This window comes from Trichoderma aggressivum (genome assembly GCF_033847375.1).
Source record: "Trichoderma aggressivum f. europaeum strain CBS 100526 chromosome Unknown scaffold_031, whole genome shotgun sequence".
Lineage (NCBI taxonomy): Eukaryota > Fungi > Ascomycota > Sordariomycetes > Hypocreales > Hypocreaceae > Trichoderma > Trichoderma aggressivum.
The window spans coordinates 75262-93699 of NW_026946397.1; the positions used below are offsets into that span (position 1 = coordinate 75262).

Genomic DNA, 18438 nt, shown 5'->3' on the forward strand with positions numbered 1-18438 from the left:
TGCCACGGCGGTACTTGATAGGCAAGACAGGCATTGTGGTCCGTACTCCCATTCTCCGGTACGAATACTGTACAACTTGTCAGGCCTGTAAAGTGACCAGAGCAAGGGAAGGCATTCAAAATGATGCTAGTGGTGCCACTTCGTCGAGGCATTATGGACGACGAATAACGCTTCCGGGGGGTGTGTGGCAGCAGGCACCGAGGACCCAGCGAACAGAGCCAAGGCTGCACATTGCCCTCCCCCTCCCCCTCGTAAACCGCAGAATCAGAATCGAGCCTCTAAAAAGGGCCTCCACAAGGTCTGAGCAGCCGGGTGGCGGCGACCAGCCCAGCAAAATGACGGGGAGCAGAGGCCAGGGTTGCTGCAACGGGTTTGGGCACCCCACGCCAACCTCCGGCCTCCTCTTCCTACTATGTACTACTAGTCGTACTAGCAGTAGCTCTTTCAGGAGATGGAGGCTCCTCTGATCCTCTAGGAGAGGAGAGGGAAAGCAGGCGAGAGTAATTGTACCTGTACTCCCGTGCTAGCATATTCCTCGGCGTACCTATACTGTGCGCCTCCGTTGCGTGTGCGGCATCCTTCATAGGGAGGGGGGCAAGAATTGCTGAATCGCAGCAGAACTGACACAGGAGTCAATTCATGTAGGTACTACTCCCATAGACCGTACCCATGCCATGGTGGCTTTGGGAATCCTAAGCACCGCCTTGGCCCAGTTTGGTGGACAAGCAGCGCTCCATATACTCGTACTGGTCGGTACGTCGCATCCTGTACATACTCGCACATATTTGGGGTGGTGGAGAGCTCATGGGCCTAGGGCCTAGGAACGGCATGGCTTGGGAGGACAAGACTGCAGCACGGTGGTTTGATCAACAATCCCAAGCCATTCATACAGCTCTGTGCTGCCAATGGCCGGAGCAGGAGATTCTCTCTCGTCTCTCTTCCTTTGTGAATCTTTTCTTATCCTCTTGCCTCCCCGGGCTGCACTGCAGATTGCTGGGCCAAGCGAGACTGGCCGACCGGACACTCTCCGTTGCTCGTCCCCTTGCAAATGAGTCGGCGATAACAAACGGTACCAGCACTTGGTGCCGCACATGCCAATCCCAGGCCCAGCAGCAGCTGTATAGGAGAAGCCATTGGGCGATCGCGATCCATCTGGACAGGTACATACATGCCCATGCATGGAGCTGCAGAGCTCTGGACGGCGAGCCGTGTCGACAACATGCAGCCAGCCTCGGAGCACAGTAGCTGTCGGGGCTTGGACCGGACTCGTAGCGTGGGGTTAATGATATAGTCTCCGGCCCGACCAGGTGCTCCGTACGGTGCGAAAGTCTCTTTGCGTCTGGGCGAGACGGCTCAGGAGCTTCAATTCTGCGGTTGATGCCACGATGGCGTTCAAACGGCGACCTGATGATACCAAGGTGAAAAGTTAGCACGGCTACAGGCGCAGGTACAGGCCAGGTACAGGTACAGGTACGCACGATGGAGTGCCGCGAGCCACCAGGGATGGAGTCACTCCTACCTGTGCGAGTGCTAGCCCGGAGTTGGAGCTGCTAGCACGAAGCTTGACGATTCCGCGTTTCGCGGCCTGAGCATGGGGCGCTCGGCACTAACTTCTGCACGAGCAGGAGCTACCTGGCCCTACTTCACCTTTGCCTGCCCTACAGAGCAACCTTCCAAGCAGCGTGCTTGCTTGCTGGATGGTTGGTACCTTGTACGAGTACGGAGTACGCTGTACAAGTACGAGTTAGCACCCAAGGTAGTACAGGTAGGTACCTTACCAGCCCTCTTCTTACCAGGTACCAAGGTAGGCGCTCCTTCTTTTCCCTCCAGACGCCGCCATTTGCATTGATTGGGCTGCCTGCATCCTTCCTTCTCACTGCGTATTGTATTGCCTGCCCTCTACCTTACCTGGTTGGTGTACGGGTACCTATGAATTCCAATGCCAATGTGCTGTTCGGGCTTATGTAATACGGGCTGACGCGCCAGTCGCATTTTGCCGGCCGGGGAGCAGGCAATCGATTCCTCCTGCATCAATCAGTTCCTCTTCCTCCACCATCACCACCACCCATCTTTGGCCTTCAACGCAGAACTACGGCCGTCACCTTGCCATTCATCCCTCAATCACAGCCCCGGCCCAGCCAAGCCCAGCATCCCAGATTGACATTTGCCTTGCACGGTGAGCAAGGGAAGAGCGTGTGGACCCTTGCTGGCAACAGGGTCCGGCGCCACCCAATTTGCAGCACACCACCAAGAGACGGTGCACAGACCACGAATATCCCAGAAGAAGCCTCGCACAGATGGGCTTGCAGCGAGAGGCATGAATCGCCAGGCCCGTGATGCAGCTAAAAGTGCATTGTCAACATATCGAGCTAGGCGTGCGTGTGGGCTGGAGGCTGCGCGCTTGGTTGGGCTTTTCCCCGGCTTGTTGCAGGGGGCCGGCGTCAACCTGATCCGCAACGACCCAATTCTCCAACGCTTTTTCGCCGATGCTTGATGCCATCCATTGACTGCTGCAACTTGCTGCACTCGTACTGCACAGCCGCCGCGACCATCGGGCACTGCCTGTACCGTACACGGCCGCCGCGCTCTCCATCTAGTACCTACTCGTACTGTACCATTGGCACTTGTGTGACACGATGGCTTGTACGTGTACGAGTACTCGTACCTCTGCCCTTGAACCACGATATACGAGTAGGTATGTATCGGCAGCGCGGGAGCGGCACGACAGAGGCATGGGTACTGTATGGTATGGCCGTCTACACTGGCGCGAGCCAAGCTTCAAGCCCTAGCATAATTCCCCATCTGGCATACACGTTCACTCTTATTTGAATAATGCTCCGTAATGCACAGCTACACAGGCAACTGGGTCCATCCAGTCATTGCGAGCACAAGCGCGCTTGGTCACCTCGTGAGAGTGCAATTCGAGTCCCAAATCCAGCGCTGCCGCTTCAGGCTCGGATCCTATCCATATTTCGTACGGAACCCGGAGTTGTTCGCACCACCTGCAACGTTCAAGGGGACGGCTGTCGGTCCAACAGGCCCAGCGCCAAGCACAGCTTTTTCGAAGCGCATCGGCTGCCAATGTAGGGCCACCACTGTCCTAGCCAATCAAAGCATCTCCTTTTGACCAGTTCGCGCTGTATTCCCATCTGGAGAATGCCTCCGCACAGGACTTGGCCAGGGATACGGCACTGGCATGTACCTCGTACGAAGTAACGCGTTCGAGGACCAGTCCGAATCTTTGAATATCAGCCAGTGCTTGGAAATTTGCATGTGTTGCTAAATAATGCCTCACAGGCAAACCAAAAGACCACAACCCATGCCCTGCACCTGCAAAAAAGGGACACCAAAAGTCCTCATTTCAAAGTACTCCGCTGTTACCGAGCATATGGCGCCAACCTCATATTCTTCGCTGGGCCTGTGGTTGATGGTCAGACGACGCACCACAACGAAGCAAGGTCCGTCCTCTCTTGGCTGAGGGAATAAATACAAACAAACAGGGCAGACATGATTCAGAGCCGACAGGTCTGTTATCAAAAGTGTCAATCCCAGAACAAAGCTGCCGGCGAGCTCAACAAACCTGGCGTTTCGTGTGGCTGAAGATCAGGTTGAAGACTGCCTAGCGTGGAGGGTCCAGACTCGTGCTAGTATTAGACTTTGAACCCTCGAGGCTGGTGAGCCGGGGTTCTAGAAGGGACACATAAGACAAAGGCGACGAACTGTGACGGGTCTCGAGGTGCTTCGACGAGTCCGTGCTAGCCCGGCGCCATCTCTGTCCAATGGACACTAATGCTGCAGGCTTTGGTTTCCGGGAGAGGATCCTCCAACACCTCTTGAGAGCAGCTGGAAACCCACTTACGCAGTTTGGATCAACCTGCAGCAATACCAGGGACAGGGGTGCTGCAGCTGGCTGTTCGAATCCGGTCAAACAGACACCACGAATGCTGTCCCTGGTTCACCATCCATCTGAAAGCTCTCCAATCTCCCGCAAGGTTACACCAGCCCAGGACCGCCAAGCATTGCCATGGCCTGGGACAAGGCAGCAAATTCGAGGGCATACCGGCGCATGCGCTGACGGTGGCGTCTCGGTTCAACTCGTCGTGGAATAATAACTCTAAATGCTCGTACCATTCAAAGTTCATCGCGGCAGCTAGGAGGGAAACCCGACGTTTGCTCTGCACGGACTTCCAGCATGCTGCACATGCTCCGTACTCCGACCGGGCAGATAAGCGCGCACATGGGGGTACCAGTATATTCTCCTTGTCGGGGGGCTGGACCAAGGTACGGGTTTCAATTTGCATATCCGCCGTCCGTACCTACGTAGGTACGAAGCTTTTCCCAAACTTTGTGCCACGAGGTCAAACTTATCCGGCGCGCGCGACACGAGCCTGCCATTTGAAATACGCATGGCAATTGCAAATCTAATTCCAACTGCCGGCACTTAAGGTTTCCCAGAGCACATGGCCCTGAATAATGTGATGGCTCGCAACTACTGGTGCGGTACTCCGTACATGCTTGTACGCTTCAGTTGTAAAGGAAAAAAAAACCAGTGGCCTTGCTGCCAGCGTGCAATTTCCGTCCTGCATAAGCAACATCATGCTTCAAGCAAACAGCGGGAAAATGTCCGGCTACAGGAAAATGCGAACGAGGACCTTGGTGACGTTTTGGCGCAATGTTTGCGTACTAATCCGTGCCTACTGTGCCACTTGGACAAGAAGTGAAGGAGTCTGGTATTTAACCCTCTTAACCAGCGCTACTCTCACAAGCTACCTAAGTTCACCCAGATTTAAAGCTCTTATGGAAATCGAAAGTCATTCAGACTAGACGAACAACCACGACCGATTCTCTAGTTCACACGGGGAAACAGCATGAGAGAGAGTTTCCACAAACACGTCGGTTTAGCTGGCTTGCGTGAGTGTTTTTGGTCGGCTTGGCCCGGGAAGGCTAAGAAAGCGTGTCGTGGAATCCCCCTGCAAGGGTAGGTGAGGGACTCCAACTCCATTTCCGTGGCTTCATATTGCTCATCTCATTACAGCAACGACCAGCAGAAATTAACCTTATGCATGTGGCAGGCCAGCAAGCTCACCTCGGCCATCCTCAGGTCCAATATCTCGTCCTAGCCTTGGCCCGTGCCTCGAGTTGAAGACGCTGTCAACTGCTCGCAATTTCCCCCCGCTACGACGGAGTATAAATTACGACTCTGGCAGGTCTGGCTCATACATGTACGAGTACACGTACTGTACAAGTGGTCACCGAAGGCTCATCCACTTTTAATCTACACTATCCGCCGGCCACTGGGCGACAAGTGGCCGTTAGCGTCTGGTGCCGGTGCGGAATTTGAGAAACAGAGGGACAAATCCTAGCAATATGGGGGTGAAGAGCCAACAAGATCTCCGGGTCATATGTCACATACACCGGGGGCGACGGGGGGGAGCCCGCACCACAACATTGGGCAGTCCAGATTGGTGCTCAGTCACTGGCAATGGCGAAGAGTCATCCGTTGGTTGCGTCGGCGGCGCAGCCAGCAATAAATCTTCTGGATTGGCTCATCGAAACATGTTTTGTGAGAAACCAGTGCCGGCCGCTCCAAAAATCACCTCCCAGGTTCTCCATATGGCGCTACACTCGCGCTATTCTCCGAAGAATAGAAAAGCTTCAACGGCGCCCTGCTAGCAACGGACTAGTTTCCCCTATCAGCACCAAGTACTGAGCTAGCAGCATGCTGCCGGCGTCTGGAGGGCTGAATGGTTTCTTCCTCTGTTCAAGCACGTGTTGGTACTCGTTGTCACCGAGCCAATGATACAGGTACAGCACGGAGTATGCTCCGTGGAAAGAGTCTTTTTTCTTCTCTTTCTTCTATTTTCCCTTTTTTCCCTTTTCTTTTTTGTCCAGTTTTATTGGCCCTTCCTTACTTGAAGTTGACGCGAAGCCCGAGGTGGCGGCGGCCCATCTCAACAAGGCTGCATATGCAGCAGACACGGGATGGTGCCGTACTTTCTACATACACGCGGGTGGAGTACGCTGCGTCTATGTTTCCGCCATTTCATACTCGTGTCTCTTCAAGGCGGGCAATCTGGCAACATGTTGACAAAGCTCAACGTTTAAAGCTGCCTCTTGTCTAGGTTCCACTGCCCTGAACCACGTTGCCTTTGTGCTGGGGGGATGGCCACGAGCGCGGTTACTACGTATCATCAACAGAAAGCAGAGCTTGCTCATTCCCATGAAATGTCTGGTCCACCTACTCGTACGAGGACGCTCATTTTCTGTCTTCCAACCAAAAGCTGGCCCCTCAAACCCCTTTCCACCCCACCTTGGTGCCTCAGTTTCCGGTGCCAACGGAACCATGCACCCGCGACTGGCTGGCTGTTCATCATAGACTATCTCACTGGCGTCTACGGAGTACGAGTAATGCACCAGGTGTTGGGAATTTCTCCTGGCAGGGATTCTCTTCCCGTCACATGCAAGGCTGCCGCTTCAGACTCCAGCTCAGGCGCCGGCCAACCAAATCGAATAATTTTACGTATCGCAGAGCAAGCTCACTTGCAGTTACCTGGGCTGGATAATCTGCGCGATTTCAGTCGCGCGTCTCCAGCCTTTACCTCCCTTTAAGCCGTCGTGACTTTTCAATCGCCGGCGAGACAGAGGCAGCCGGGACAGCTAAACCCGTAACAGCAAATGCTGGCTGAGGTGGTTTACCCTGGAGACCCTGGAGAATGTGCAATATCAGCCATTTTGCAAAACACGGACACTCATTCCTTGTCCTGCAGGCTTTTGATACCGTACACATACTCGTACACGTAGATGTGTTGGGCCCAGACGGTATCAGGGCATCCTAAAACAAGGGGAATACCAGCCTAGCCAGCGCCCTGTGTCTCGGATTTTCGAAGCTGCATAGTACTACATAGATGGCAGGTGATGTTTTTAGAAACGAGAGGGATACCGCCATAGCAGCAGACACCAGAGGGGTATAACGATGGTTGCGAAAATTATCAGTAGATGGAATGCAGTGACAGTACCTGCTGGATACTTGAGGATTCCCTTTGCACCCCGATCCGACTGGAACCTCACGCAGTCGCCGGGATGTTGGATAACCAATTCGGAGTGCTGGCTAGCATTTCCCTTGAAACAAAGATTTGCGACACAGCCTGATTCCAAAAAAGAGAAGATAATAATAATTCATGTGTCTTGGTTGAAGAGCGCTAGGGATGGGGCTGCGTTTTATCAGATCAATTGGCCTACCTGAATTGCTCACGTAATATTCTGTCTACCTCGACCCTGTGGAAACCTCACTCTTGAGCATATCACCGATTCAACGATTGAGCCAGCCGCCAACCAGGATCGCCAACCCCATTGCATTGGAGGTTGAAAGCTGGGACACCGACCTCTCGATTCAATTGCCATGTGCTGGGAGCATCCGGGACGATCGCAGGAGCGCATTTGGCCGTCAGCACGCAATATATCTGAAGGCCGTTTCTTCCACCATCGCGAGCCTCATGCCACGGATTGATACTCAAGGCTGGCCCTTGATTCTTGCTTGATACAATGATGCCGTCCGTCTCGGAAGTCGTGGCCTTGTTCGACCTCACCGCCATCATCCTCCTGCTGACGACCGTCGTCGTCTTCGTCATCCCCATCTTCATCTTGTTCCCGCCCATTCCAGTGGAGCGCAGTGATGCCCTGCGGCAAACTCACACCAAGCTCGGCATCCCTGCATCTCAGAGCAACCTCCGAACGCAGACATCGCCGGAGCACAACCACCAGCCAGGCAAGCCCGCAAAGATCCAAAGCTTATACGTATATCCCGTCAAGTCGTGCCGGGGCATAGAGGTTGGGCACGGCAAAGTGCTGCCCAAGGGGCTTGAGTTTGATCGCCTCTTTGCTTTCGCGAGACAGAAACCCAAGGCGGCGAGTGCTCTCATGCCGTCTGGAGAAGATGAAGCCCAGCCGAAGAAGAATCCGCAATGGGAGGTCATCACTCTAAGGCAAGTGCCGTTGCTCGCAAACATCAAGGTCGACCTCTGGCTTCCGGATGTGAGCAAGACAAGCCGTCAGCTTGGTAGAGTGGGCGGCCGGTTCATCGTCATCAGGTTCCCATGGAGAGACTCTGGCCTGAAGGGCGTGATTCAGTGGATATCTGCCAAGTTGAGCCGCGGCCTCAGCGGCACTCCAGAAAAAGAGTTCATGCTATCAATTGACTTCCCCCCTCCTGGTGAAATCAAAGCTGCGGGCTACCAATACGAGGACACGTCGTTTTTCACAAAGAGCGTTTATGCGCTCAACATGAGCAACGAGGTCCCGCCAGAGTTGGGCCTGTATCTGGGGGTCGCTGTACCGGTAACCATTTTCATGGTAGATCCAGACCAGAGGAGGGAAGTCTTTAGGAATGCGCCGCGCAAAGCCGATGCTGGATACCAGCCCGTCATTGATTTTCAAGATGCAGTAAGTTTTGGCCGATCTACTGCTACTACGACTCTTCTTCTTCTCCTCCTCCTCTCCGCGGGCTTTTAGCATCTGATGACCCTCTCGCAGTATCCACTACATCTCCTCAACCTGACGAGCGTCCGCGCTTTAGAGTCCAAGGTTCAAAAGGACCAAAATCTTCAGTTTCTGGACGCGCGCCGCTTCCGCCCGAATATCATTGGTATGGACTCCTCCCGGCTATATTCTCCCAGTCTCCCCCTTCACCCCCCCCATATTGAACTTACTTAGACCTTTTTCCCCCCACGCTTGAGCGGCACAACTCAACTAACTTGATATGACTAGTTTCTGGTCTCAAGGAGTATGACGAGGACGACTGGCGAAGTATTGAATTCTCCCAGCCTCCCCAGAGCGCCACAGCCAAGTTGTCAGGGAGCAAGTTCGACGTCTCCTGTCGCACCGTTCGGTAAGTACCTATCATTCAAACTCTTTTTTTTTACCCCTTCCCCCCATTACTCTGATTTGTTTTTTTTTCCCCTTTAAACTTTGTCATTCCCCTTGACTCATGCTCACCTCCGCCCCTCTCTCCCATGCTCAAGCCACAGCATGTGGAGGCTTTGCCCGTCCAAAAAACAAAAAGAGAGTTTTCTTTCTTTACCCGTACAGAATTGCATACGCATACTCGTACTGCGTAAAAAATCGCGTGCTAAACGGACTCCCATACAGATGCAAGTTGCCAAATGTCGATCCAGCTACGGGGATTAGACACAAGATGGAGCCCGATAATTCGCTCAGGAAGTATCGAAACATTGATGAGGGGGCTCCTAAGAGTGGTTGCATGGGCATGCAACTCTGTCCCATATTTCCAAAGACCGACGACCCAGAAGACCTTGAATTGTCACTGGAAGTGGGTATGGAGATTAAGGTTCTGCAACGGGGCCATCACTTGGCCTTGTAGACCTGGACTCAACAAGTTGGTAGAAATAGGCTGAGTTGTGGTGGCGAAGATGGATCATAAACGGGGGGAAATCACGGAGCTCGAGTAATGAACCGCGGCTAAGGTATATGGAGCTCGGAAATAGCGTCCATCCAGTCTTCTTCTTTCATATATCAAATAATTATATCTCTCTCGTCATAACATAATGACAGAGCTAAAAAGCTAAAAATGCTCATATTATTTCTCTCTTTTTTTACCATTTTTGGTGTTAGATCATATTCCCACCTGCTTATCCGTCCCGTTCATACTTCTCGTCACATCGTATCGCATGGTCCTAGAGTTAGAATATACGGAAGTTTTGTTCTTTGTTCTCTCTTATTTTTGGTGTCATTTCTTTTCCTTCCATCATTTCAGGTCCGCTGGTGTAAGCGCCTGAACCATACTCGTTCCTTCACTGAAGCGTGTCCGGAAGATACGGTTAGCGTTCTGGAACATGCCGTCCTTCAAGCTCACGACAATAAACTGTGAGCCCTTGAAGCGTGTCTTGATGAGTCGTCCAATGTTTTGTGTATGGGAGAGATCGAGAGCGGCATCGACCTCGTCGAGAATGTACATTGGCGCAGGCTTAAACTGCAACAGAGCCATGATGAGTGAAAGTGCGACCAGTGACCTAGGCCTCAAATATTAGCATTTCGTGTGTCATATACAGACGCTGTAGCCAGTAATGTTTGTTTAAAAAAAAAAGAGTAGTAGATGCTTTACCTTTGGCCGCCGCTGAGTTCCGTCAGACTTTGCTTCCACACCTTGCCCAGGCAGACCTTGACCTCAAGCCCGTCGCTGATCGTCTTGTTCTCTGGAGGATCTAGCTTGGCGAAACTGCCTCCCGGGAGAAGCTCAGAGAAGATTTGACCGAAATCGCCATTTACCTTCTCCCAAGTCTCTTGCAGCGCCTTCTTCTTGTACTCATCTAAGCTGACAATGGTTTCCTCAATCTTGCGTTTGTCTCGGATGACAGTCTTGATCATCTGCTTGAGTGACACTTCCTTCTTTTCCACACTGTCAATCATGTTCATCACCTTGGGATTGATCTTTTTCTTCATGCCTTGGAACCGCTCAGTCAGGTTCCGTAGCGTTGACTTGCACTCTCCTATGTTCTGGCGCTGGAAATCGTAGGCCGTGCCACTGCGGCCGAATTTGTCTTGCTCATCGTGTATCCATTCGTACTCAGCCTCGAGCCGAGCAACATTTTCCGCCGCGGACTGCTGTTCCTTATGGAATTTCTCGATTTGGTGACCGAGTTTCTGCATCTCTAGGCCTTCTTCTGTGATCTGAGCATTCTTTGAGCGTGTGGCGTCTTCCAAGGCTCGGAGTTCATCGTCGAATTGGTGCAGCTTTGCTCTCTCATCCTCAAGCTCGGCTTGTGCGGTGTTGTGCGTCTCTGTCACCTTAGCCTGCTGCTTCACCAGGTCTTCGATATCTTTCTGCTGGGCCTTGATGCCAACTTCTACTTCTTGAAGTTGCTCTCGAGCCGCTGACAGATCGCCCCCAACTTGCTCCAAATCAAGTTGAGCCCCTTGCAGCTCCTTTTGTAGAGTTTTAACAGCTGCTGCGTTCTTTTCGAGGCTTACCCTTAGTTTGTCTAGAGACTTCTGAAGTTCCACTAGCTTGGCGTCCTTGTTGTTATCAAAGTCTTTCATATCCTTCTCAATGCGCTTGATGTCCGCATTGGCCTCAACCTGTTGTGATTTGGCGTCGGATATGCTCTTTTGCAGCTCAGCAATGGTCGCCTTCATGTTTTCAACTTCCTGGATGATCGAGGAAGATGAGTTTCCGCTGATCTGGTCTTCAGCCAACTTGATCTCGTGTTTCTTCAAGTCCAAGTCTTGCTGAATACGACGGGCTTGATCTAGCTTAGATTTCTCTCTTGCAATCCTGATCTGAATGTCTTTCAATGACGTTTCGGTCTCATTGAGTTGCCGAGCCAGAGTATTTAGCTTTTGCAATGTCACCAAGACACCACTGGAGTTTGGAGAACTGCCACCGGAAAGTGTTCCGGAAGGATCATATGAATCTCCTTCTAATGTTATGCTCCTCATTCTGACATTGGGATCAAACGTGACTCTTTTCGCCGTCTCGGCGTCTGCACATATAAGCGTATTGCCAAAGACATATTCCATTGCAGAGGCCACTTCTTCATCGTAGCCTACCAAGGATAGTGCGAGATCGACCTTGCCAGGCGCAATTCTCTGTGCAGTTGCGATGGTTTGTGCCGACGCCTTGAAGGCCGAAATCTTGTTGAGAGGAATAATTGTCACTCGCTTCCTTAGCCTACCCCGTTGAAGCAGCTGCGTGCCCGTGACTTCTGAATCGACCACAACATTGTACAGTCGTCCACCGGCACAGATTTCTAGTGCGGTTCCAGCCATGGTTCGCTCTCCGTCAAGGGTGAAGAGTTGTGCGACCAGACCTTTGACCTTTGACCTATCAAAGTTGGGAACAGGATCGGAGTAGTTGAATTCGATATTGGCAACTTGTCGTTTCAGGGTATCGCAATCTTGCCGCAGACTTCGGACAGTTTGCTGCAAGCTCGACTCTTGTTTATACATTGCTTCCTCTTGGCCGGGCTCGAGACCGAGTTTGCTCAGTTCCTTTTCCAGCTTCTGTCCCTGTAACTTCAAACCATCCAACTCGCGCAAGAGATCGGCATTTTGGTCCTTGGCTTTCCGAGCTCGGGGCTCTTCCTCCCTCACTCGACCCTGCAAATGTGCAATCTTGATTTTGGCCTGCTCTTGCGTGGTTGCGGCAGCAGTGGCGCGATTCTTTGCCTCTTGGAGTTGTCCTTGGTATCCATTCTCCTGCCCCTCCCTCGAGGCAATTCCAGTCTGCAACGTCTGCAGCAACTCTTCTTTGGATTCGGCTTCTTTGCTCTGCTTTGCCAGATCGTCCTTGGCTTTCTCGTACTTTGCTTTGACGTCATCGAATGTTGCCGTCTTTACCTGGAGGGTAGTCTCCAATTCTGCCACTGTTTTCTCGACGGCGGCTTTCTTCTCTTCCTCCTCGTTTAAGCTCGAGTGCTTCAGGTCCATGACTGTTGTCAGTCTCACCAACTCATTGGCGTGCTTCTTGACCGTATCTTCGAGACCTTGTGCCTTGCCACCTTTCCTGAGCTCCTTATCTCGTTGTGACCGTATCTTTTTGACGTCTTCTTCTAGATGCGAGATCTCATTACGAAGACGAGCAGCTGAGCTTTCGAGGCCATTATGGCGCTGCTTCTTAGCCTCAAGATCAGCTGCTGACTGTTTCAACTTCTCCTGACATTTGGTGTAGTCGTATGCCACTACAACGCGGGAGAGTCGCTCCAGATCATTCTGCGTTTGCTGGAAATCCAAAAACGCTCTTTTCTCCCCTCGAAGTTTTTCCAACTTTGGTTCGATTTCGTCCCTGAGAATCTCACTGAGCTCTTGAAGTTTCATCTCCTTCTTTGCCATTGTTTTCAGCGCTTTGTCTCTCCTGTCTTCAAACATTCTCGTTCCCGCAGCCTCTTCGATCATGGCCAGAATTTCCACGGGTTTCATGTTGAGAACTTTGGTGATTCGTCCCTGCATAATGAGGAAATTCGGGTTGTTGATGTTCAGCTGAACGGATTGGAATAGGTTCTGAACTGTTTGTTGCTGTGCGCGATGGCCGTTGATCAGATACTTGGACGTGCCGCCCAGAACGATCTGGCGAGTCACACTGATAGTGGCATACTCCTCGAATCCAATGGGAGACTTCTTCTTATCCCTGTTGTCAAAGACGATCGTGACACTGGCCTTGGTGACGCCCGCTTGGCCTCGTTTATATATAAGATCCTGTATTCCATGTTACTACTCGATCGGGTGCGCCGCACGTAAACGTGAACCGATATACCTGGAGGTTCTGCGCTCGGACAGTGGACATGTTCGTGATTCCGAGGACAAAGCATATTGAATCGAGAATGTTGGACTTTCCGCTGCCATTCAGGCCGGTGATGGAGTTGAAGCTCTCGTCCCTGGGCTGGTCAGCAATGCCGAAAGCTTTCATCGTGGGGTTGAAGCTTACCATCCTGATATCACCGTCCGCACGGCGTAGGACTTGAAACCCTATTGGAACGGTTAGCGAGATGGAATTTCCGGGCGCGGAGAGCAGCACTTGCGTCAATGATCACTTCTATCACCCTCATTGTGGCAAGTCGCGATGCAATGCTGGATTGTACAAACTTGGGCCTCTAATGCACGAGCAACTCCACCAAGCCAGGGACGCGACCCAAGTAGTTTGTACAAGTAAACAACCCCCCTCCGTGTTTGGTTTCTGATAAGCGGTATCTACACGTGACTTATGACGTTATCACGTGCGGCCGCATCTCCATCGTGAAGACGCGAAGGTACCGCAGAGCTAGCAGATGCACTAACCCGATCGGGAGCGCATCAAAACATTGCAACCTTGGAATGGAGAATACAGGTACCTAAACACAGCGTATTTACTTTGTACCTTCACCATCATCATCGCCCTACAACTTCCTCGACAACAGATTCCACGCCGAGCACCAACGTCACTCACCGATGTTGTGACAAGCTCCGGACACGATACTTATCAGCCCGGCATTGCAGATACGACCTTGCTCCTGTGACTTTGCGCGCGCGACATCATGACTGCAGTACGAGGCCCGCGTCTCCAGGTCGGGTCCGCGGCGTGGGTCGGGGAAGAGCGAGCATCTGCGCTGGAGATTGTGCAGTCAGAAGTAGAGGAATTCTCTTTTTCTGCCCACAATGAGGTCGAATGGCTTAACGAGCACATGGCTGCAATCTTGAACGAGAACGAAGTGTTTGTTTCTCCCACCCCCCTTCGCCATTCACCATTCACCATTCACCATCCAACTATGATGGATGGCTGCTGACACCCTTTTCCAGCAACATCACAGAAGCTTTCAAAACTCCCGGTAAACTTAGGGGCAAAACACCCCATACAATTCGGAAGGCTAACGCAGCAGAGACACGAGTGGTGGGTTTACTTGATCGTCCCTAATGAAACGTCACTCTAATATACACCAATTAGCCTCTGTCCGATGTATTCGCAGCAGCATCTCCTAGTGTTTCGAAAAATCAACCTCCCGCCCCTACCACTCGTTCCCAGCCTCCTCAGCTACACCAGGTCGCGGCAAAAGCAATACCACTAGTCACCAAACCCGTCTCCCCTCAGCGACATGTTTTTTCTCCCCAGCGACCGCCGCCTCCTCGAGCTATGCAAGATTCTGGTTATTATGGAAGCCAGGAGTACATTGCCACGGACCTTAGCGAAGCTGCAGAGCCCGAAGACCTTGCCAGTCCCTACAGCGATATTGTATTACCCCCTGGCGGATCTTCTATACGGCGGAGTCCGGTTCGCAAAATTGTTTCAGTGTCTCCCACGAAGAGCTTTCCAGCGACAAAGGATGATTCAGCAGCACGTATTCTGCCAGATGTGCCATTCGATGCTGCACAAGATGGACCGAAGATATCAGCCAGAGATTTCGACGTGGATGAATCATCTTCTGAACCAGCTGTAACATCGCCAACCGCATCTTCTAGGACCCCGCCTATATCTGTCCACCAGTCTGATGAACCTTCGGATGATGAACAGTCTGCATCTGAGGGATCAAGCCCTATCAGGACCGTAGTTCGAAAAAGTAGCTTGAATTTTGCTTCGTTGCCAGCTAGGGAGCCTCTCACCTCGGGCAAAAGCCTTGGCGCCCGACAGTCCAGTAGCAGAACAAGCTACTATCAAAGACAAACTGGTGGAAAAAGCCTCGGCAATCTCGCTAAGCACGATACTTCACACGAGGAAAAAGCCGACGGTATGCAAGTGGATGCAGAAGACGCGTCCCCCGTTTATGAAGCCTCGGAGGCTGATCGACCTGGCGTGAATCATACGAAGACATATACGCAGAGATTACAAGATCAAATCAGCATGCTGAGCAAACCACAGGGCGGCTTTGGACAAACTAAGCAGGCATTAAACACGGCAGCGACACAACAAGACTCTGTTCAAGCACACCCCGTTACGAGTCCAAAGGCGCCCTCTTCCGAGAAGGAGCCAGTCTCTACAACGCCACGGCGTTCTCCCGATGACGATGACGATGACTGGATTGAATCCCCAAATACTGCCAAAAAGGCCAGGGAAGCCAGGGAAGCCAGGGAAACAAGGCCAATTCTGACCAAGAGCTTTACAGCCGACATCATGGAAGGCATTCAGGATAGAGAAGATGACGACCCACTTCATGCTGATGAGCAGACGTCTCGGGGCCTTTTTAATGCCGTAAAATCAGCATCTTCATCAACTGTGCCTACGGATTCCTTTGCGCTAGCGCGGGACACTGCACCCTTATCCAAGGCAATCTCCATACCGAACCCCGGCCTGACGATTTCGCAAGACGACCTCGCTGACACCCCTTCTAAGTCACCCACTCGAGCCTTCCGGGATAGTCCTCTGAAGCAAGTCAAGAGCAAACTGTCGTCTATTCTGAAAAGCTCTCGTGGGCTACTTGCTGCAAATGCTGACGGCAAGGCCCTTATGTCACCCTCGACCACCCGTCTGGCGTTGCATGCGGGGCCATCTTCAGAGTCTGTCTTTTTGAAGTCCCAGGAGATTGAATCTCAAACTGTGGAATCTGCGAGCCCAACAAAGCCAGTTGCACGTCGCACTAGAGCGTCTACAGAACGAGAAAAGGAACAGAAGCGCCGAGAGAATGAAGTTAAGCGCATGGAAGAGCAGATGGATAAGCTTGACAAGGCACGAGAGAAAGAGCGAGAAAAGGCTCGAGCATTTACCCAAGAGCAAGAGAAGGTGGCCACTATGGAAAAGGAGATTGCTACCAAAAGACAAGACGAGAAACTGGCAATCAAGGCGACTTCCAATCCCTCCAAGCCTGGCCCGTCCAGTCCGCGCAAGTTGAGAGCTGGCGAGCCGTCTCAGTTCAGACAAGCTGATCAAGATACTGACATGTCTGACTCTCAGCCTCCTATGCCCCCTCCTAAGCCGACCCAGCCGAGCCGTGGTAAGGACAACAAACGGCCAGTGAAACCAGTGAAAGATGCACCCTCAAAAATAAAAGCCCCCCCTACGGTTATTAGAGTCAATACCGGCTCACAGCACTCACAATTTCAGCCTGCTGGCAGCCGGGTGTCCACAGCATCTCATGACACCTTGAACTCTAATCATTCGACGGCCTCATCAAAAACCAGCAAGTCCTCTTACCAGGCCAAGTCTTCAGTACCTAAAGCTGCTCCCTCCTCTGCTGGTCGATCCAAAGCTGCGGAATTGGCCGCCAGGAAAAAGGAGCAAGATGAGAGGGAATCGCAACGGCGCCGCGACGCAAAGGCAGAAATGGAGAGAAAGCGAATTGCGGCACAAGAGGAACAGCGAAAGCAAGACCAACAGCGACGCCTTGAGTTGGAGAGGCAGAAACAGCAGGAAGAGGAGAAGAAAAGGCAGGCTGCTATTGAAAAGGCCAAGCAGACGAGAGCCCCTCCCCCAGCGGTGCGATCACAGCCAAATGGCCCACCAGATTCAACCTCGGCTCAGCAGAGGTCGGCATTTTCAAAAGCTGAGGGTCAACCTGCTCGACCGCCCTCCCGATTGGCTGGCACGCGCGATGATTCAAGCAGACCTGCTAGCACCATTTTGTCCAACGCCGCCAAAGCGGGTGCGAAACGCACCTTGGGGCCGGAGACGAGTGATGATGCTTATTCGAGACCCCCGCCGTCTCGAGGTGCGCCGGCATACCACACCAAGGATTCTAAGCGGCGCCGGACCAGTGAACATGGCGAGGACGAGTCGGACGTGGACAATGCTCCTAAACTCAAAGGCCCACCAGTGAGGCCGTCAACAGGTTTCAAAAAGGTATGTCTTGACGCGACTTGTGCCACCGATATGGACCTTCAAAAGACTAATAAATCGCAGGATCTGCCAACAAAGTCTGCCTTCCAGAATGGATATGCGGCTGCCTCGCACAGTGCCACTCGAGATTTATTCAAGGCCGCCGTCACAGCCCAACACAATAGCCATATCAAAGCAGCCAATCCTCTTGATATGGCACAGATCTCAAAGGGCCCGATCCCGTTTGCGCCAGGCTCGAGTGCCGCTGCGTCTTCCCACAAGACGCCGGCCCGTCCAGGACAGTTGGCTAGTCTTAAAGGGAGCGTGAGGAAGGCCTCGCCGCGGTTCCAGAATGGCGATTCGATTGAGCTTCCCGAGATTCAGACTGACGATGACGATGACGACGATGACGAAACTCAGGGAATGAACGTGGCTGCATGGGCTGACTCTCCTGACTTGCGCCGTGCTCTCATGAGGCAAGAGACGATGGACCCATCGCAGATCTTTGGTCCACCGGCGCCCTTGATCATGGAAGAAGTGTTCAACAAGAGCAAAGATAAATGGCACAAGTTCCGCCAGAGGACGTCTAGTGCCAACTGGAGCGGCCTGGATCGTTTGACTGAGGATGACATTAGAAAGGATATGGCGGCTCGTGACAAGCTGCGCCGAGATGGAGGATGGTCGTATGAGATGAGCAAAGACATGTTATAAATTTGGTTAGGGTTGTACATGACATTACGGAGAAGGGTGGATTTGGTAACGGTTTTGCGGGAGCTGTCACTGTTGAGAATCAGAAGATTTGGAATATGGAGTTGGGAATCAGTCTCTTAAGCATGGGGGCACAAACATATTGCATACTTTGGAACTTTGGAAGACGGCGGAACTATTCGGACACGGCGGCCGGCGTTTTGGGAAAGACATGGATTGTTTGACACGCAAGGAATGATTTGTTAGACAGCCTATTTATTACAAAAGCTGCTTTAGGCGAAATTAGTGAATATCGGCTGCATTACCTTTGATATTGCTGGCTTGAGGTTATAGCAGAAGCATCGTTTGTTGATGATTGAGTGATAGACAACCAGCTAGTCTATTCCGGTATAGTTGCAATCAATGTCTTATCGATATCCTTTCCTAACTGGGAACGGCTGCTGGAGGGGTCGAACTTTTTTCTGCCGTTAAGTGGGCTCAGGTCTAGAAAAAAAACCAAAAAA

General features: G+C 52.1%; 3 protein-coding genes across 3 annotated transcripts; 2 read left to right on the forward strand and 1 right to left on the reverse strand.

The window, feature by feature from the left end:
• Window positions 1-7542: 7542 nt before the first annotated feature.
• Window positions 7543-9376, forward strand: Triagg1_7199 (uncharacterized protein; the record flags this gene model as incomplete). The annotated part of the gene is made up of 4 exons (XM_062901909.1): window positions 7543-8439; window positions 8530-8641; window positions 8764-8884; window positions 9145-9376. 4 exons carry the CDS (start codon window positions 7543-7545, stop codon window positions 9374-9376), a joined length of 1362 nt encoding a protein of 453 aa, XP_062753775.1.
• A 384-nt stretch (window positions 9377-9760) lies between these two features.
• On the reverse strand, window positions 9761-13556 carry Triagg1_7200 (uncharacterized protein; the record flags this gene model as incomplete). The annotated part of the gene is made up of 5 exons (XM_062901910.1): window positions 9761-10025; window positions 10118-13206; window positions 13265-13385; window positions 13436-13476; window positions 13551-13556. The coding sequence occupies 5 exons, from the start codon at window positions 13554-13556 to the stop codon at window positions 9761-9763; spliced, it is 3522 nt and encodes a 1173-aa protein (XP_062753776.1).
• Window positions 13557-14021: 465 nt separating this feature from the next.
• Window positions 14022-17938, forward strand: Triagg1_7201 (uncharacterized protein; the record flags this gene model as incomplete). Its single annotated transcript, XM_062901911.1, has 4 exons — window positions 14022-14197; window positions 14284-14374; window positions 14429-17251; window positions 17312-17938. 4 exons carry the CDS (start codon window positions 14022-14024, stop codon window positions 17936-17938), a joined length of 3717 nt encoding a protein of 1238 aa, XP_062753777.1.
• Between the last annotated feature and the right edge of the window lie 500 nt (window positions 17939-18438).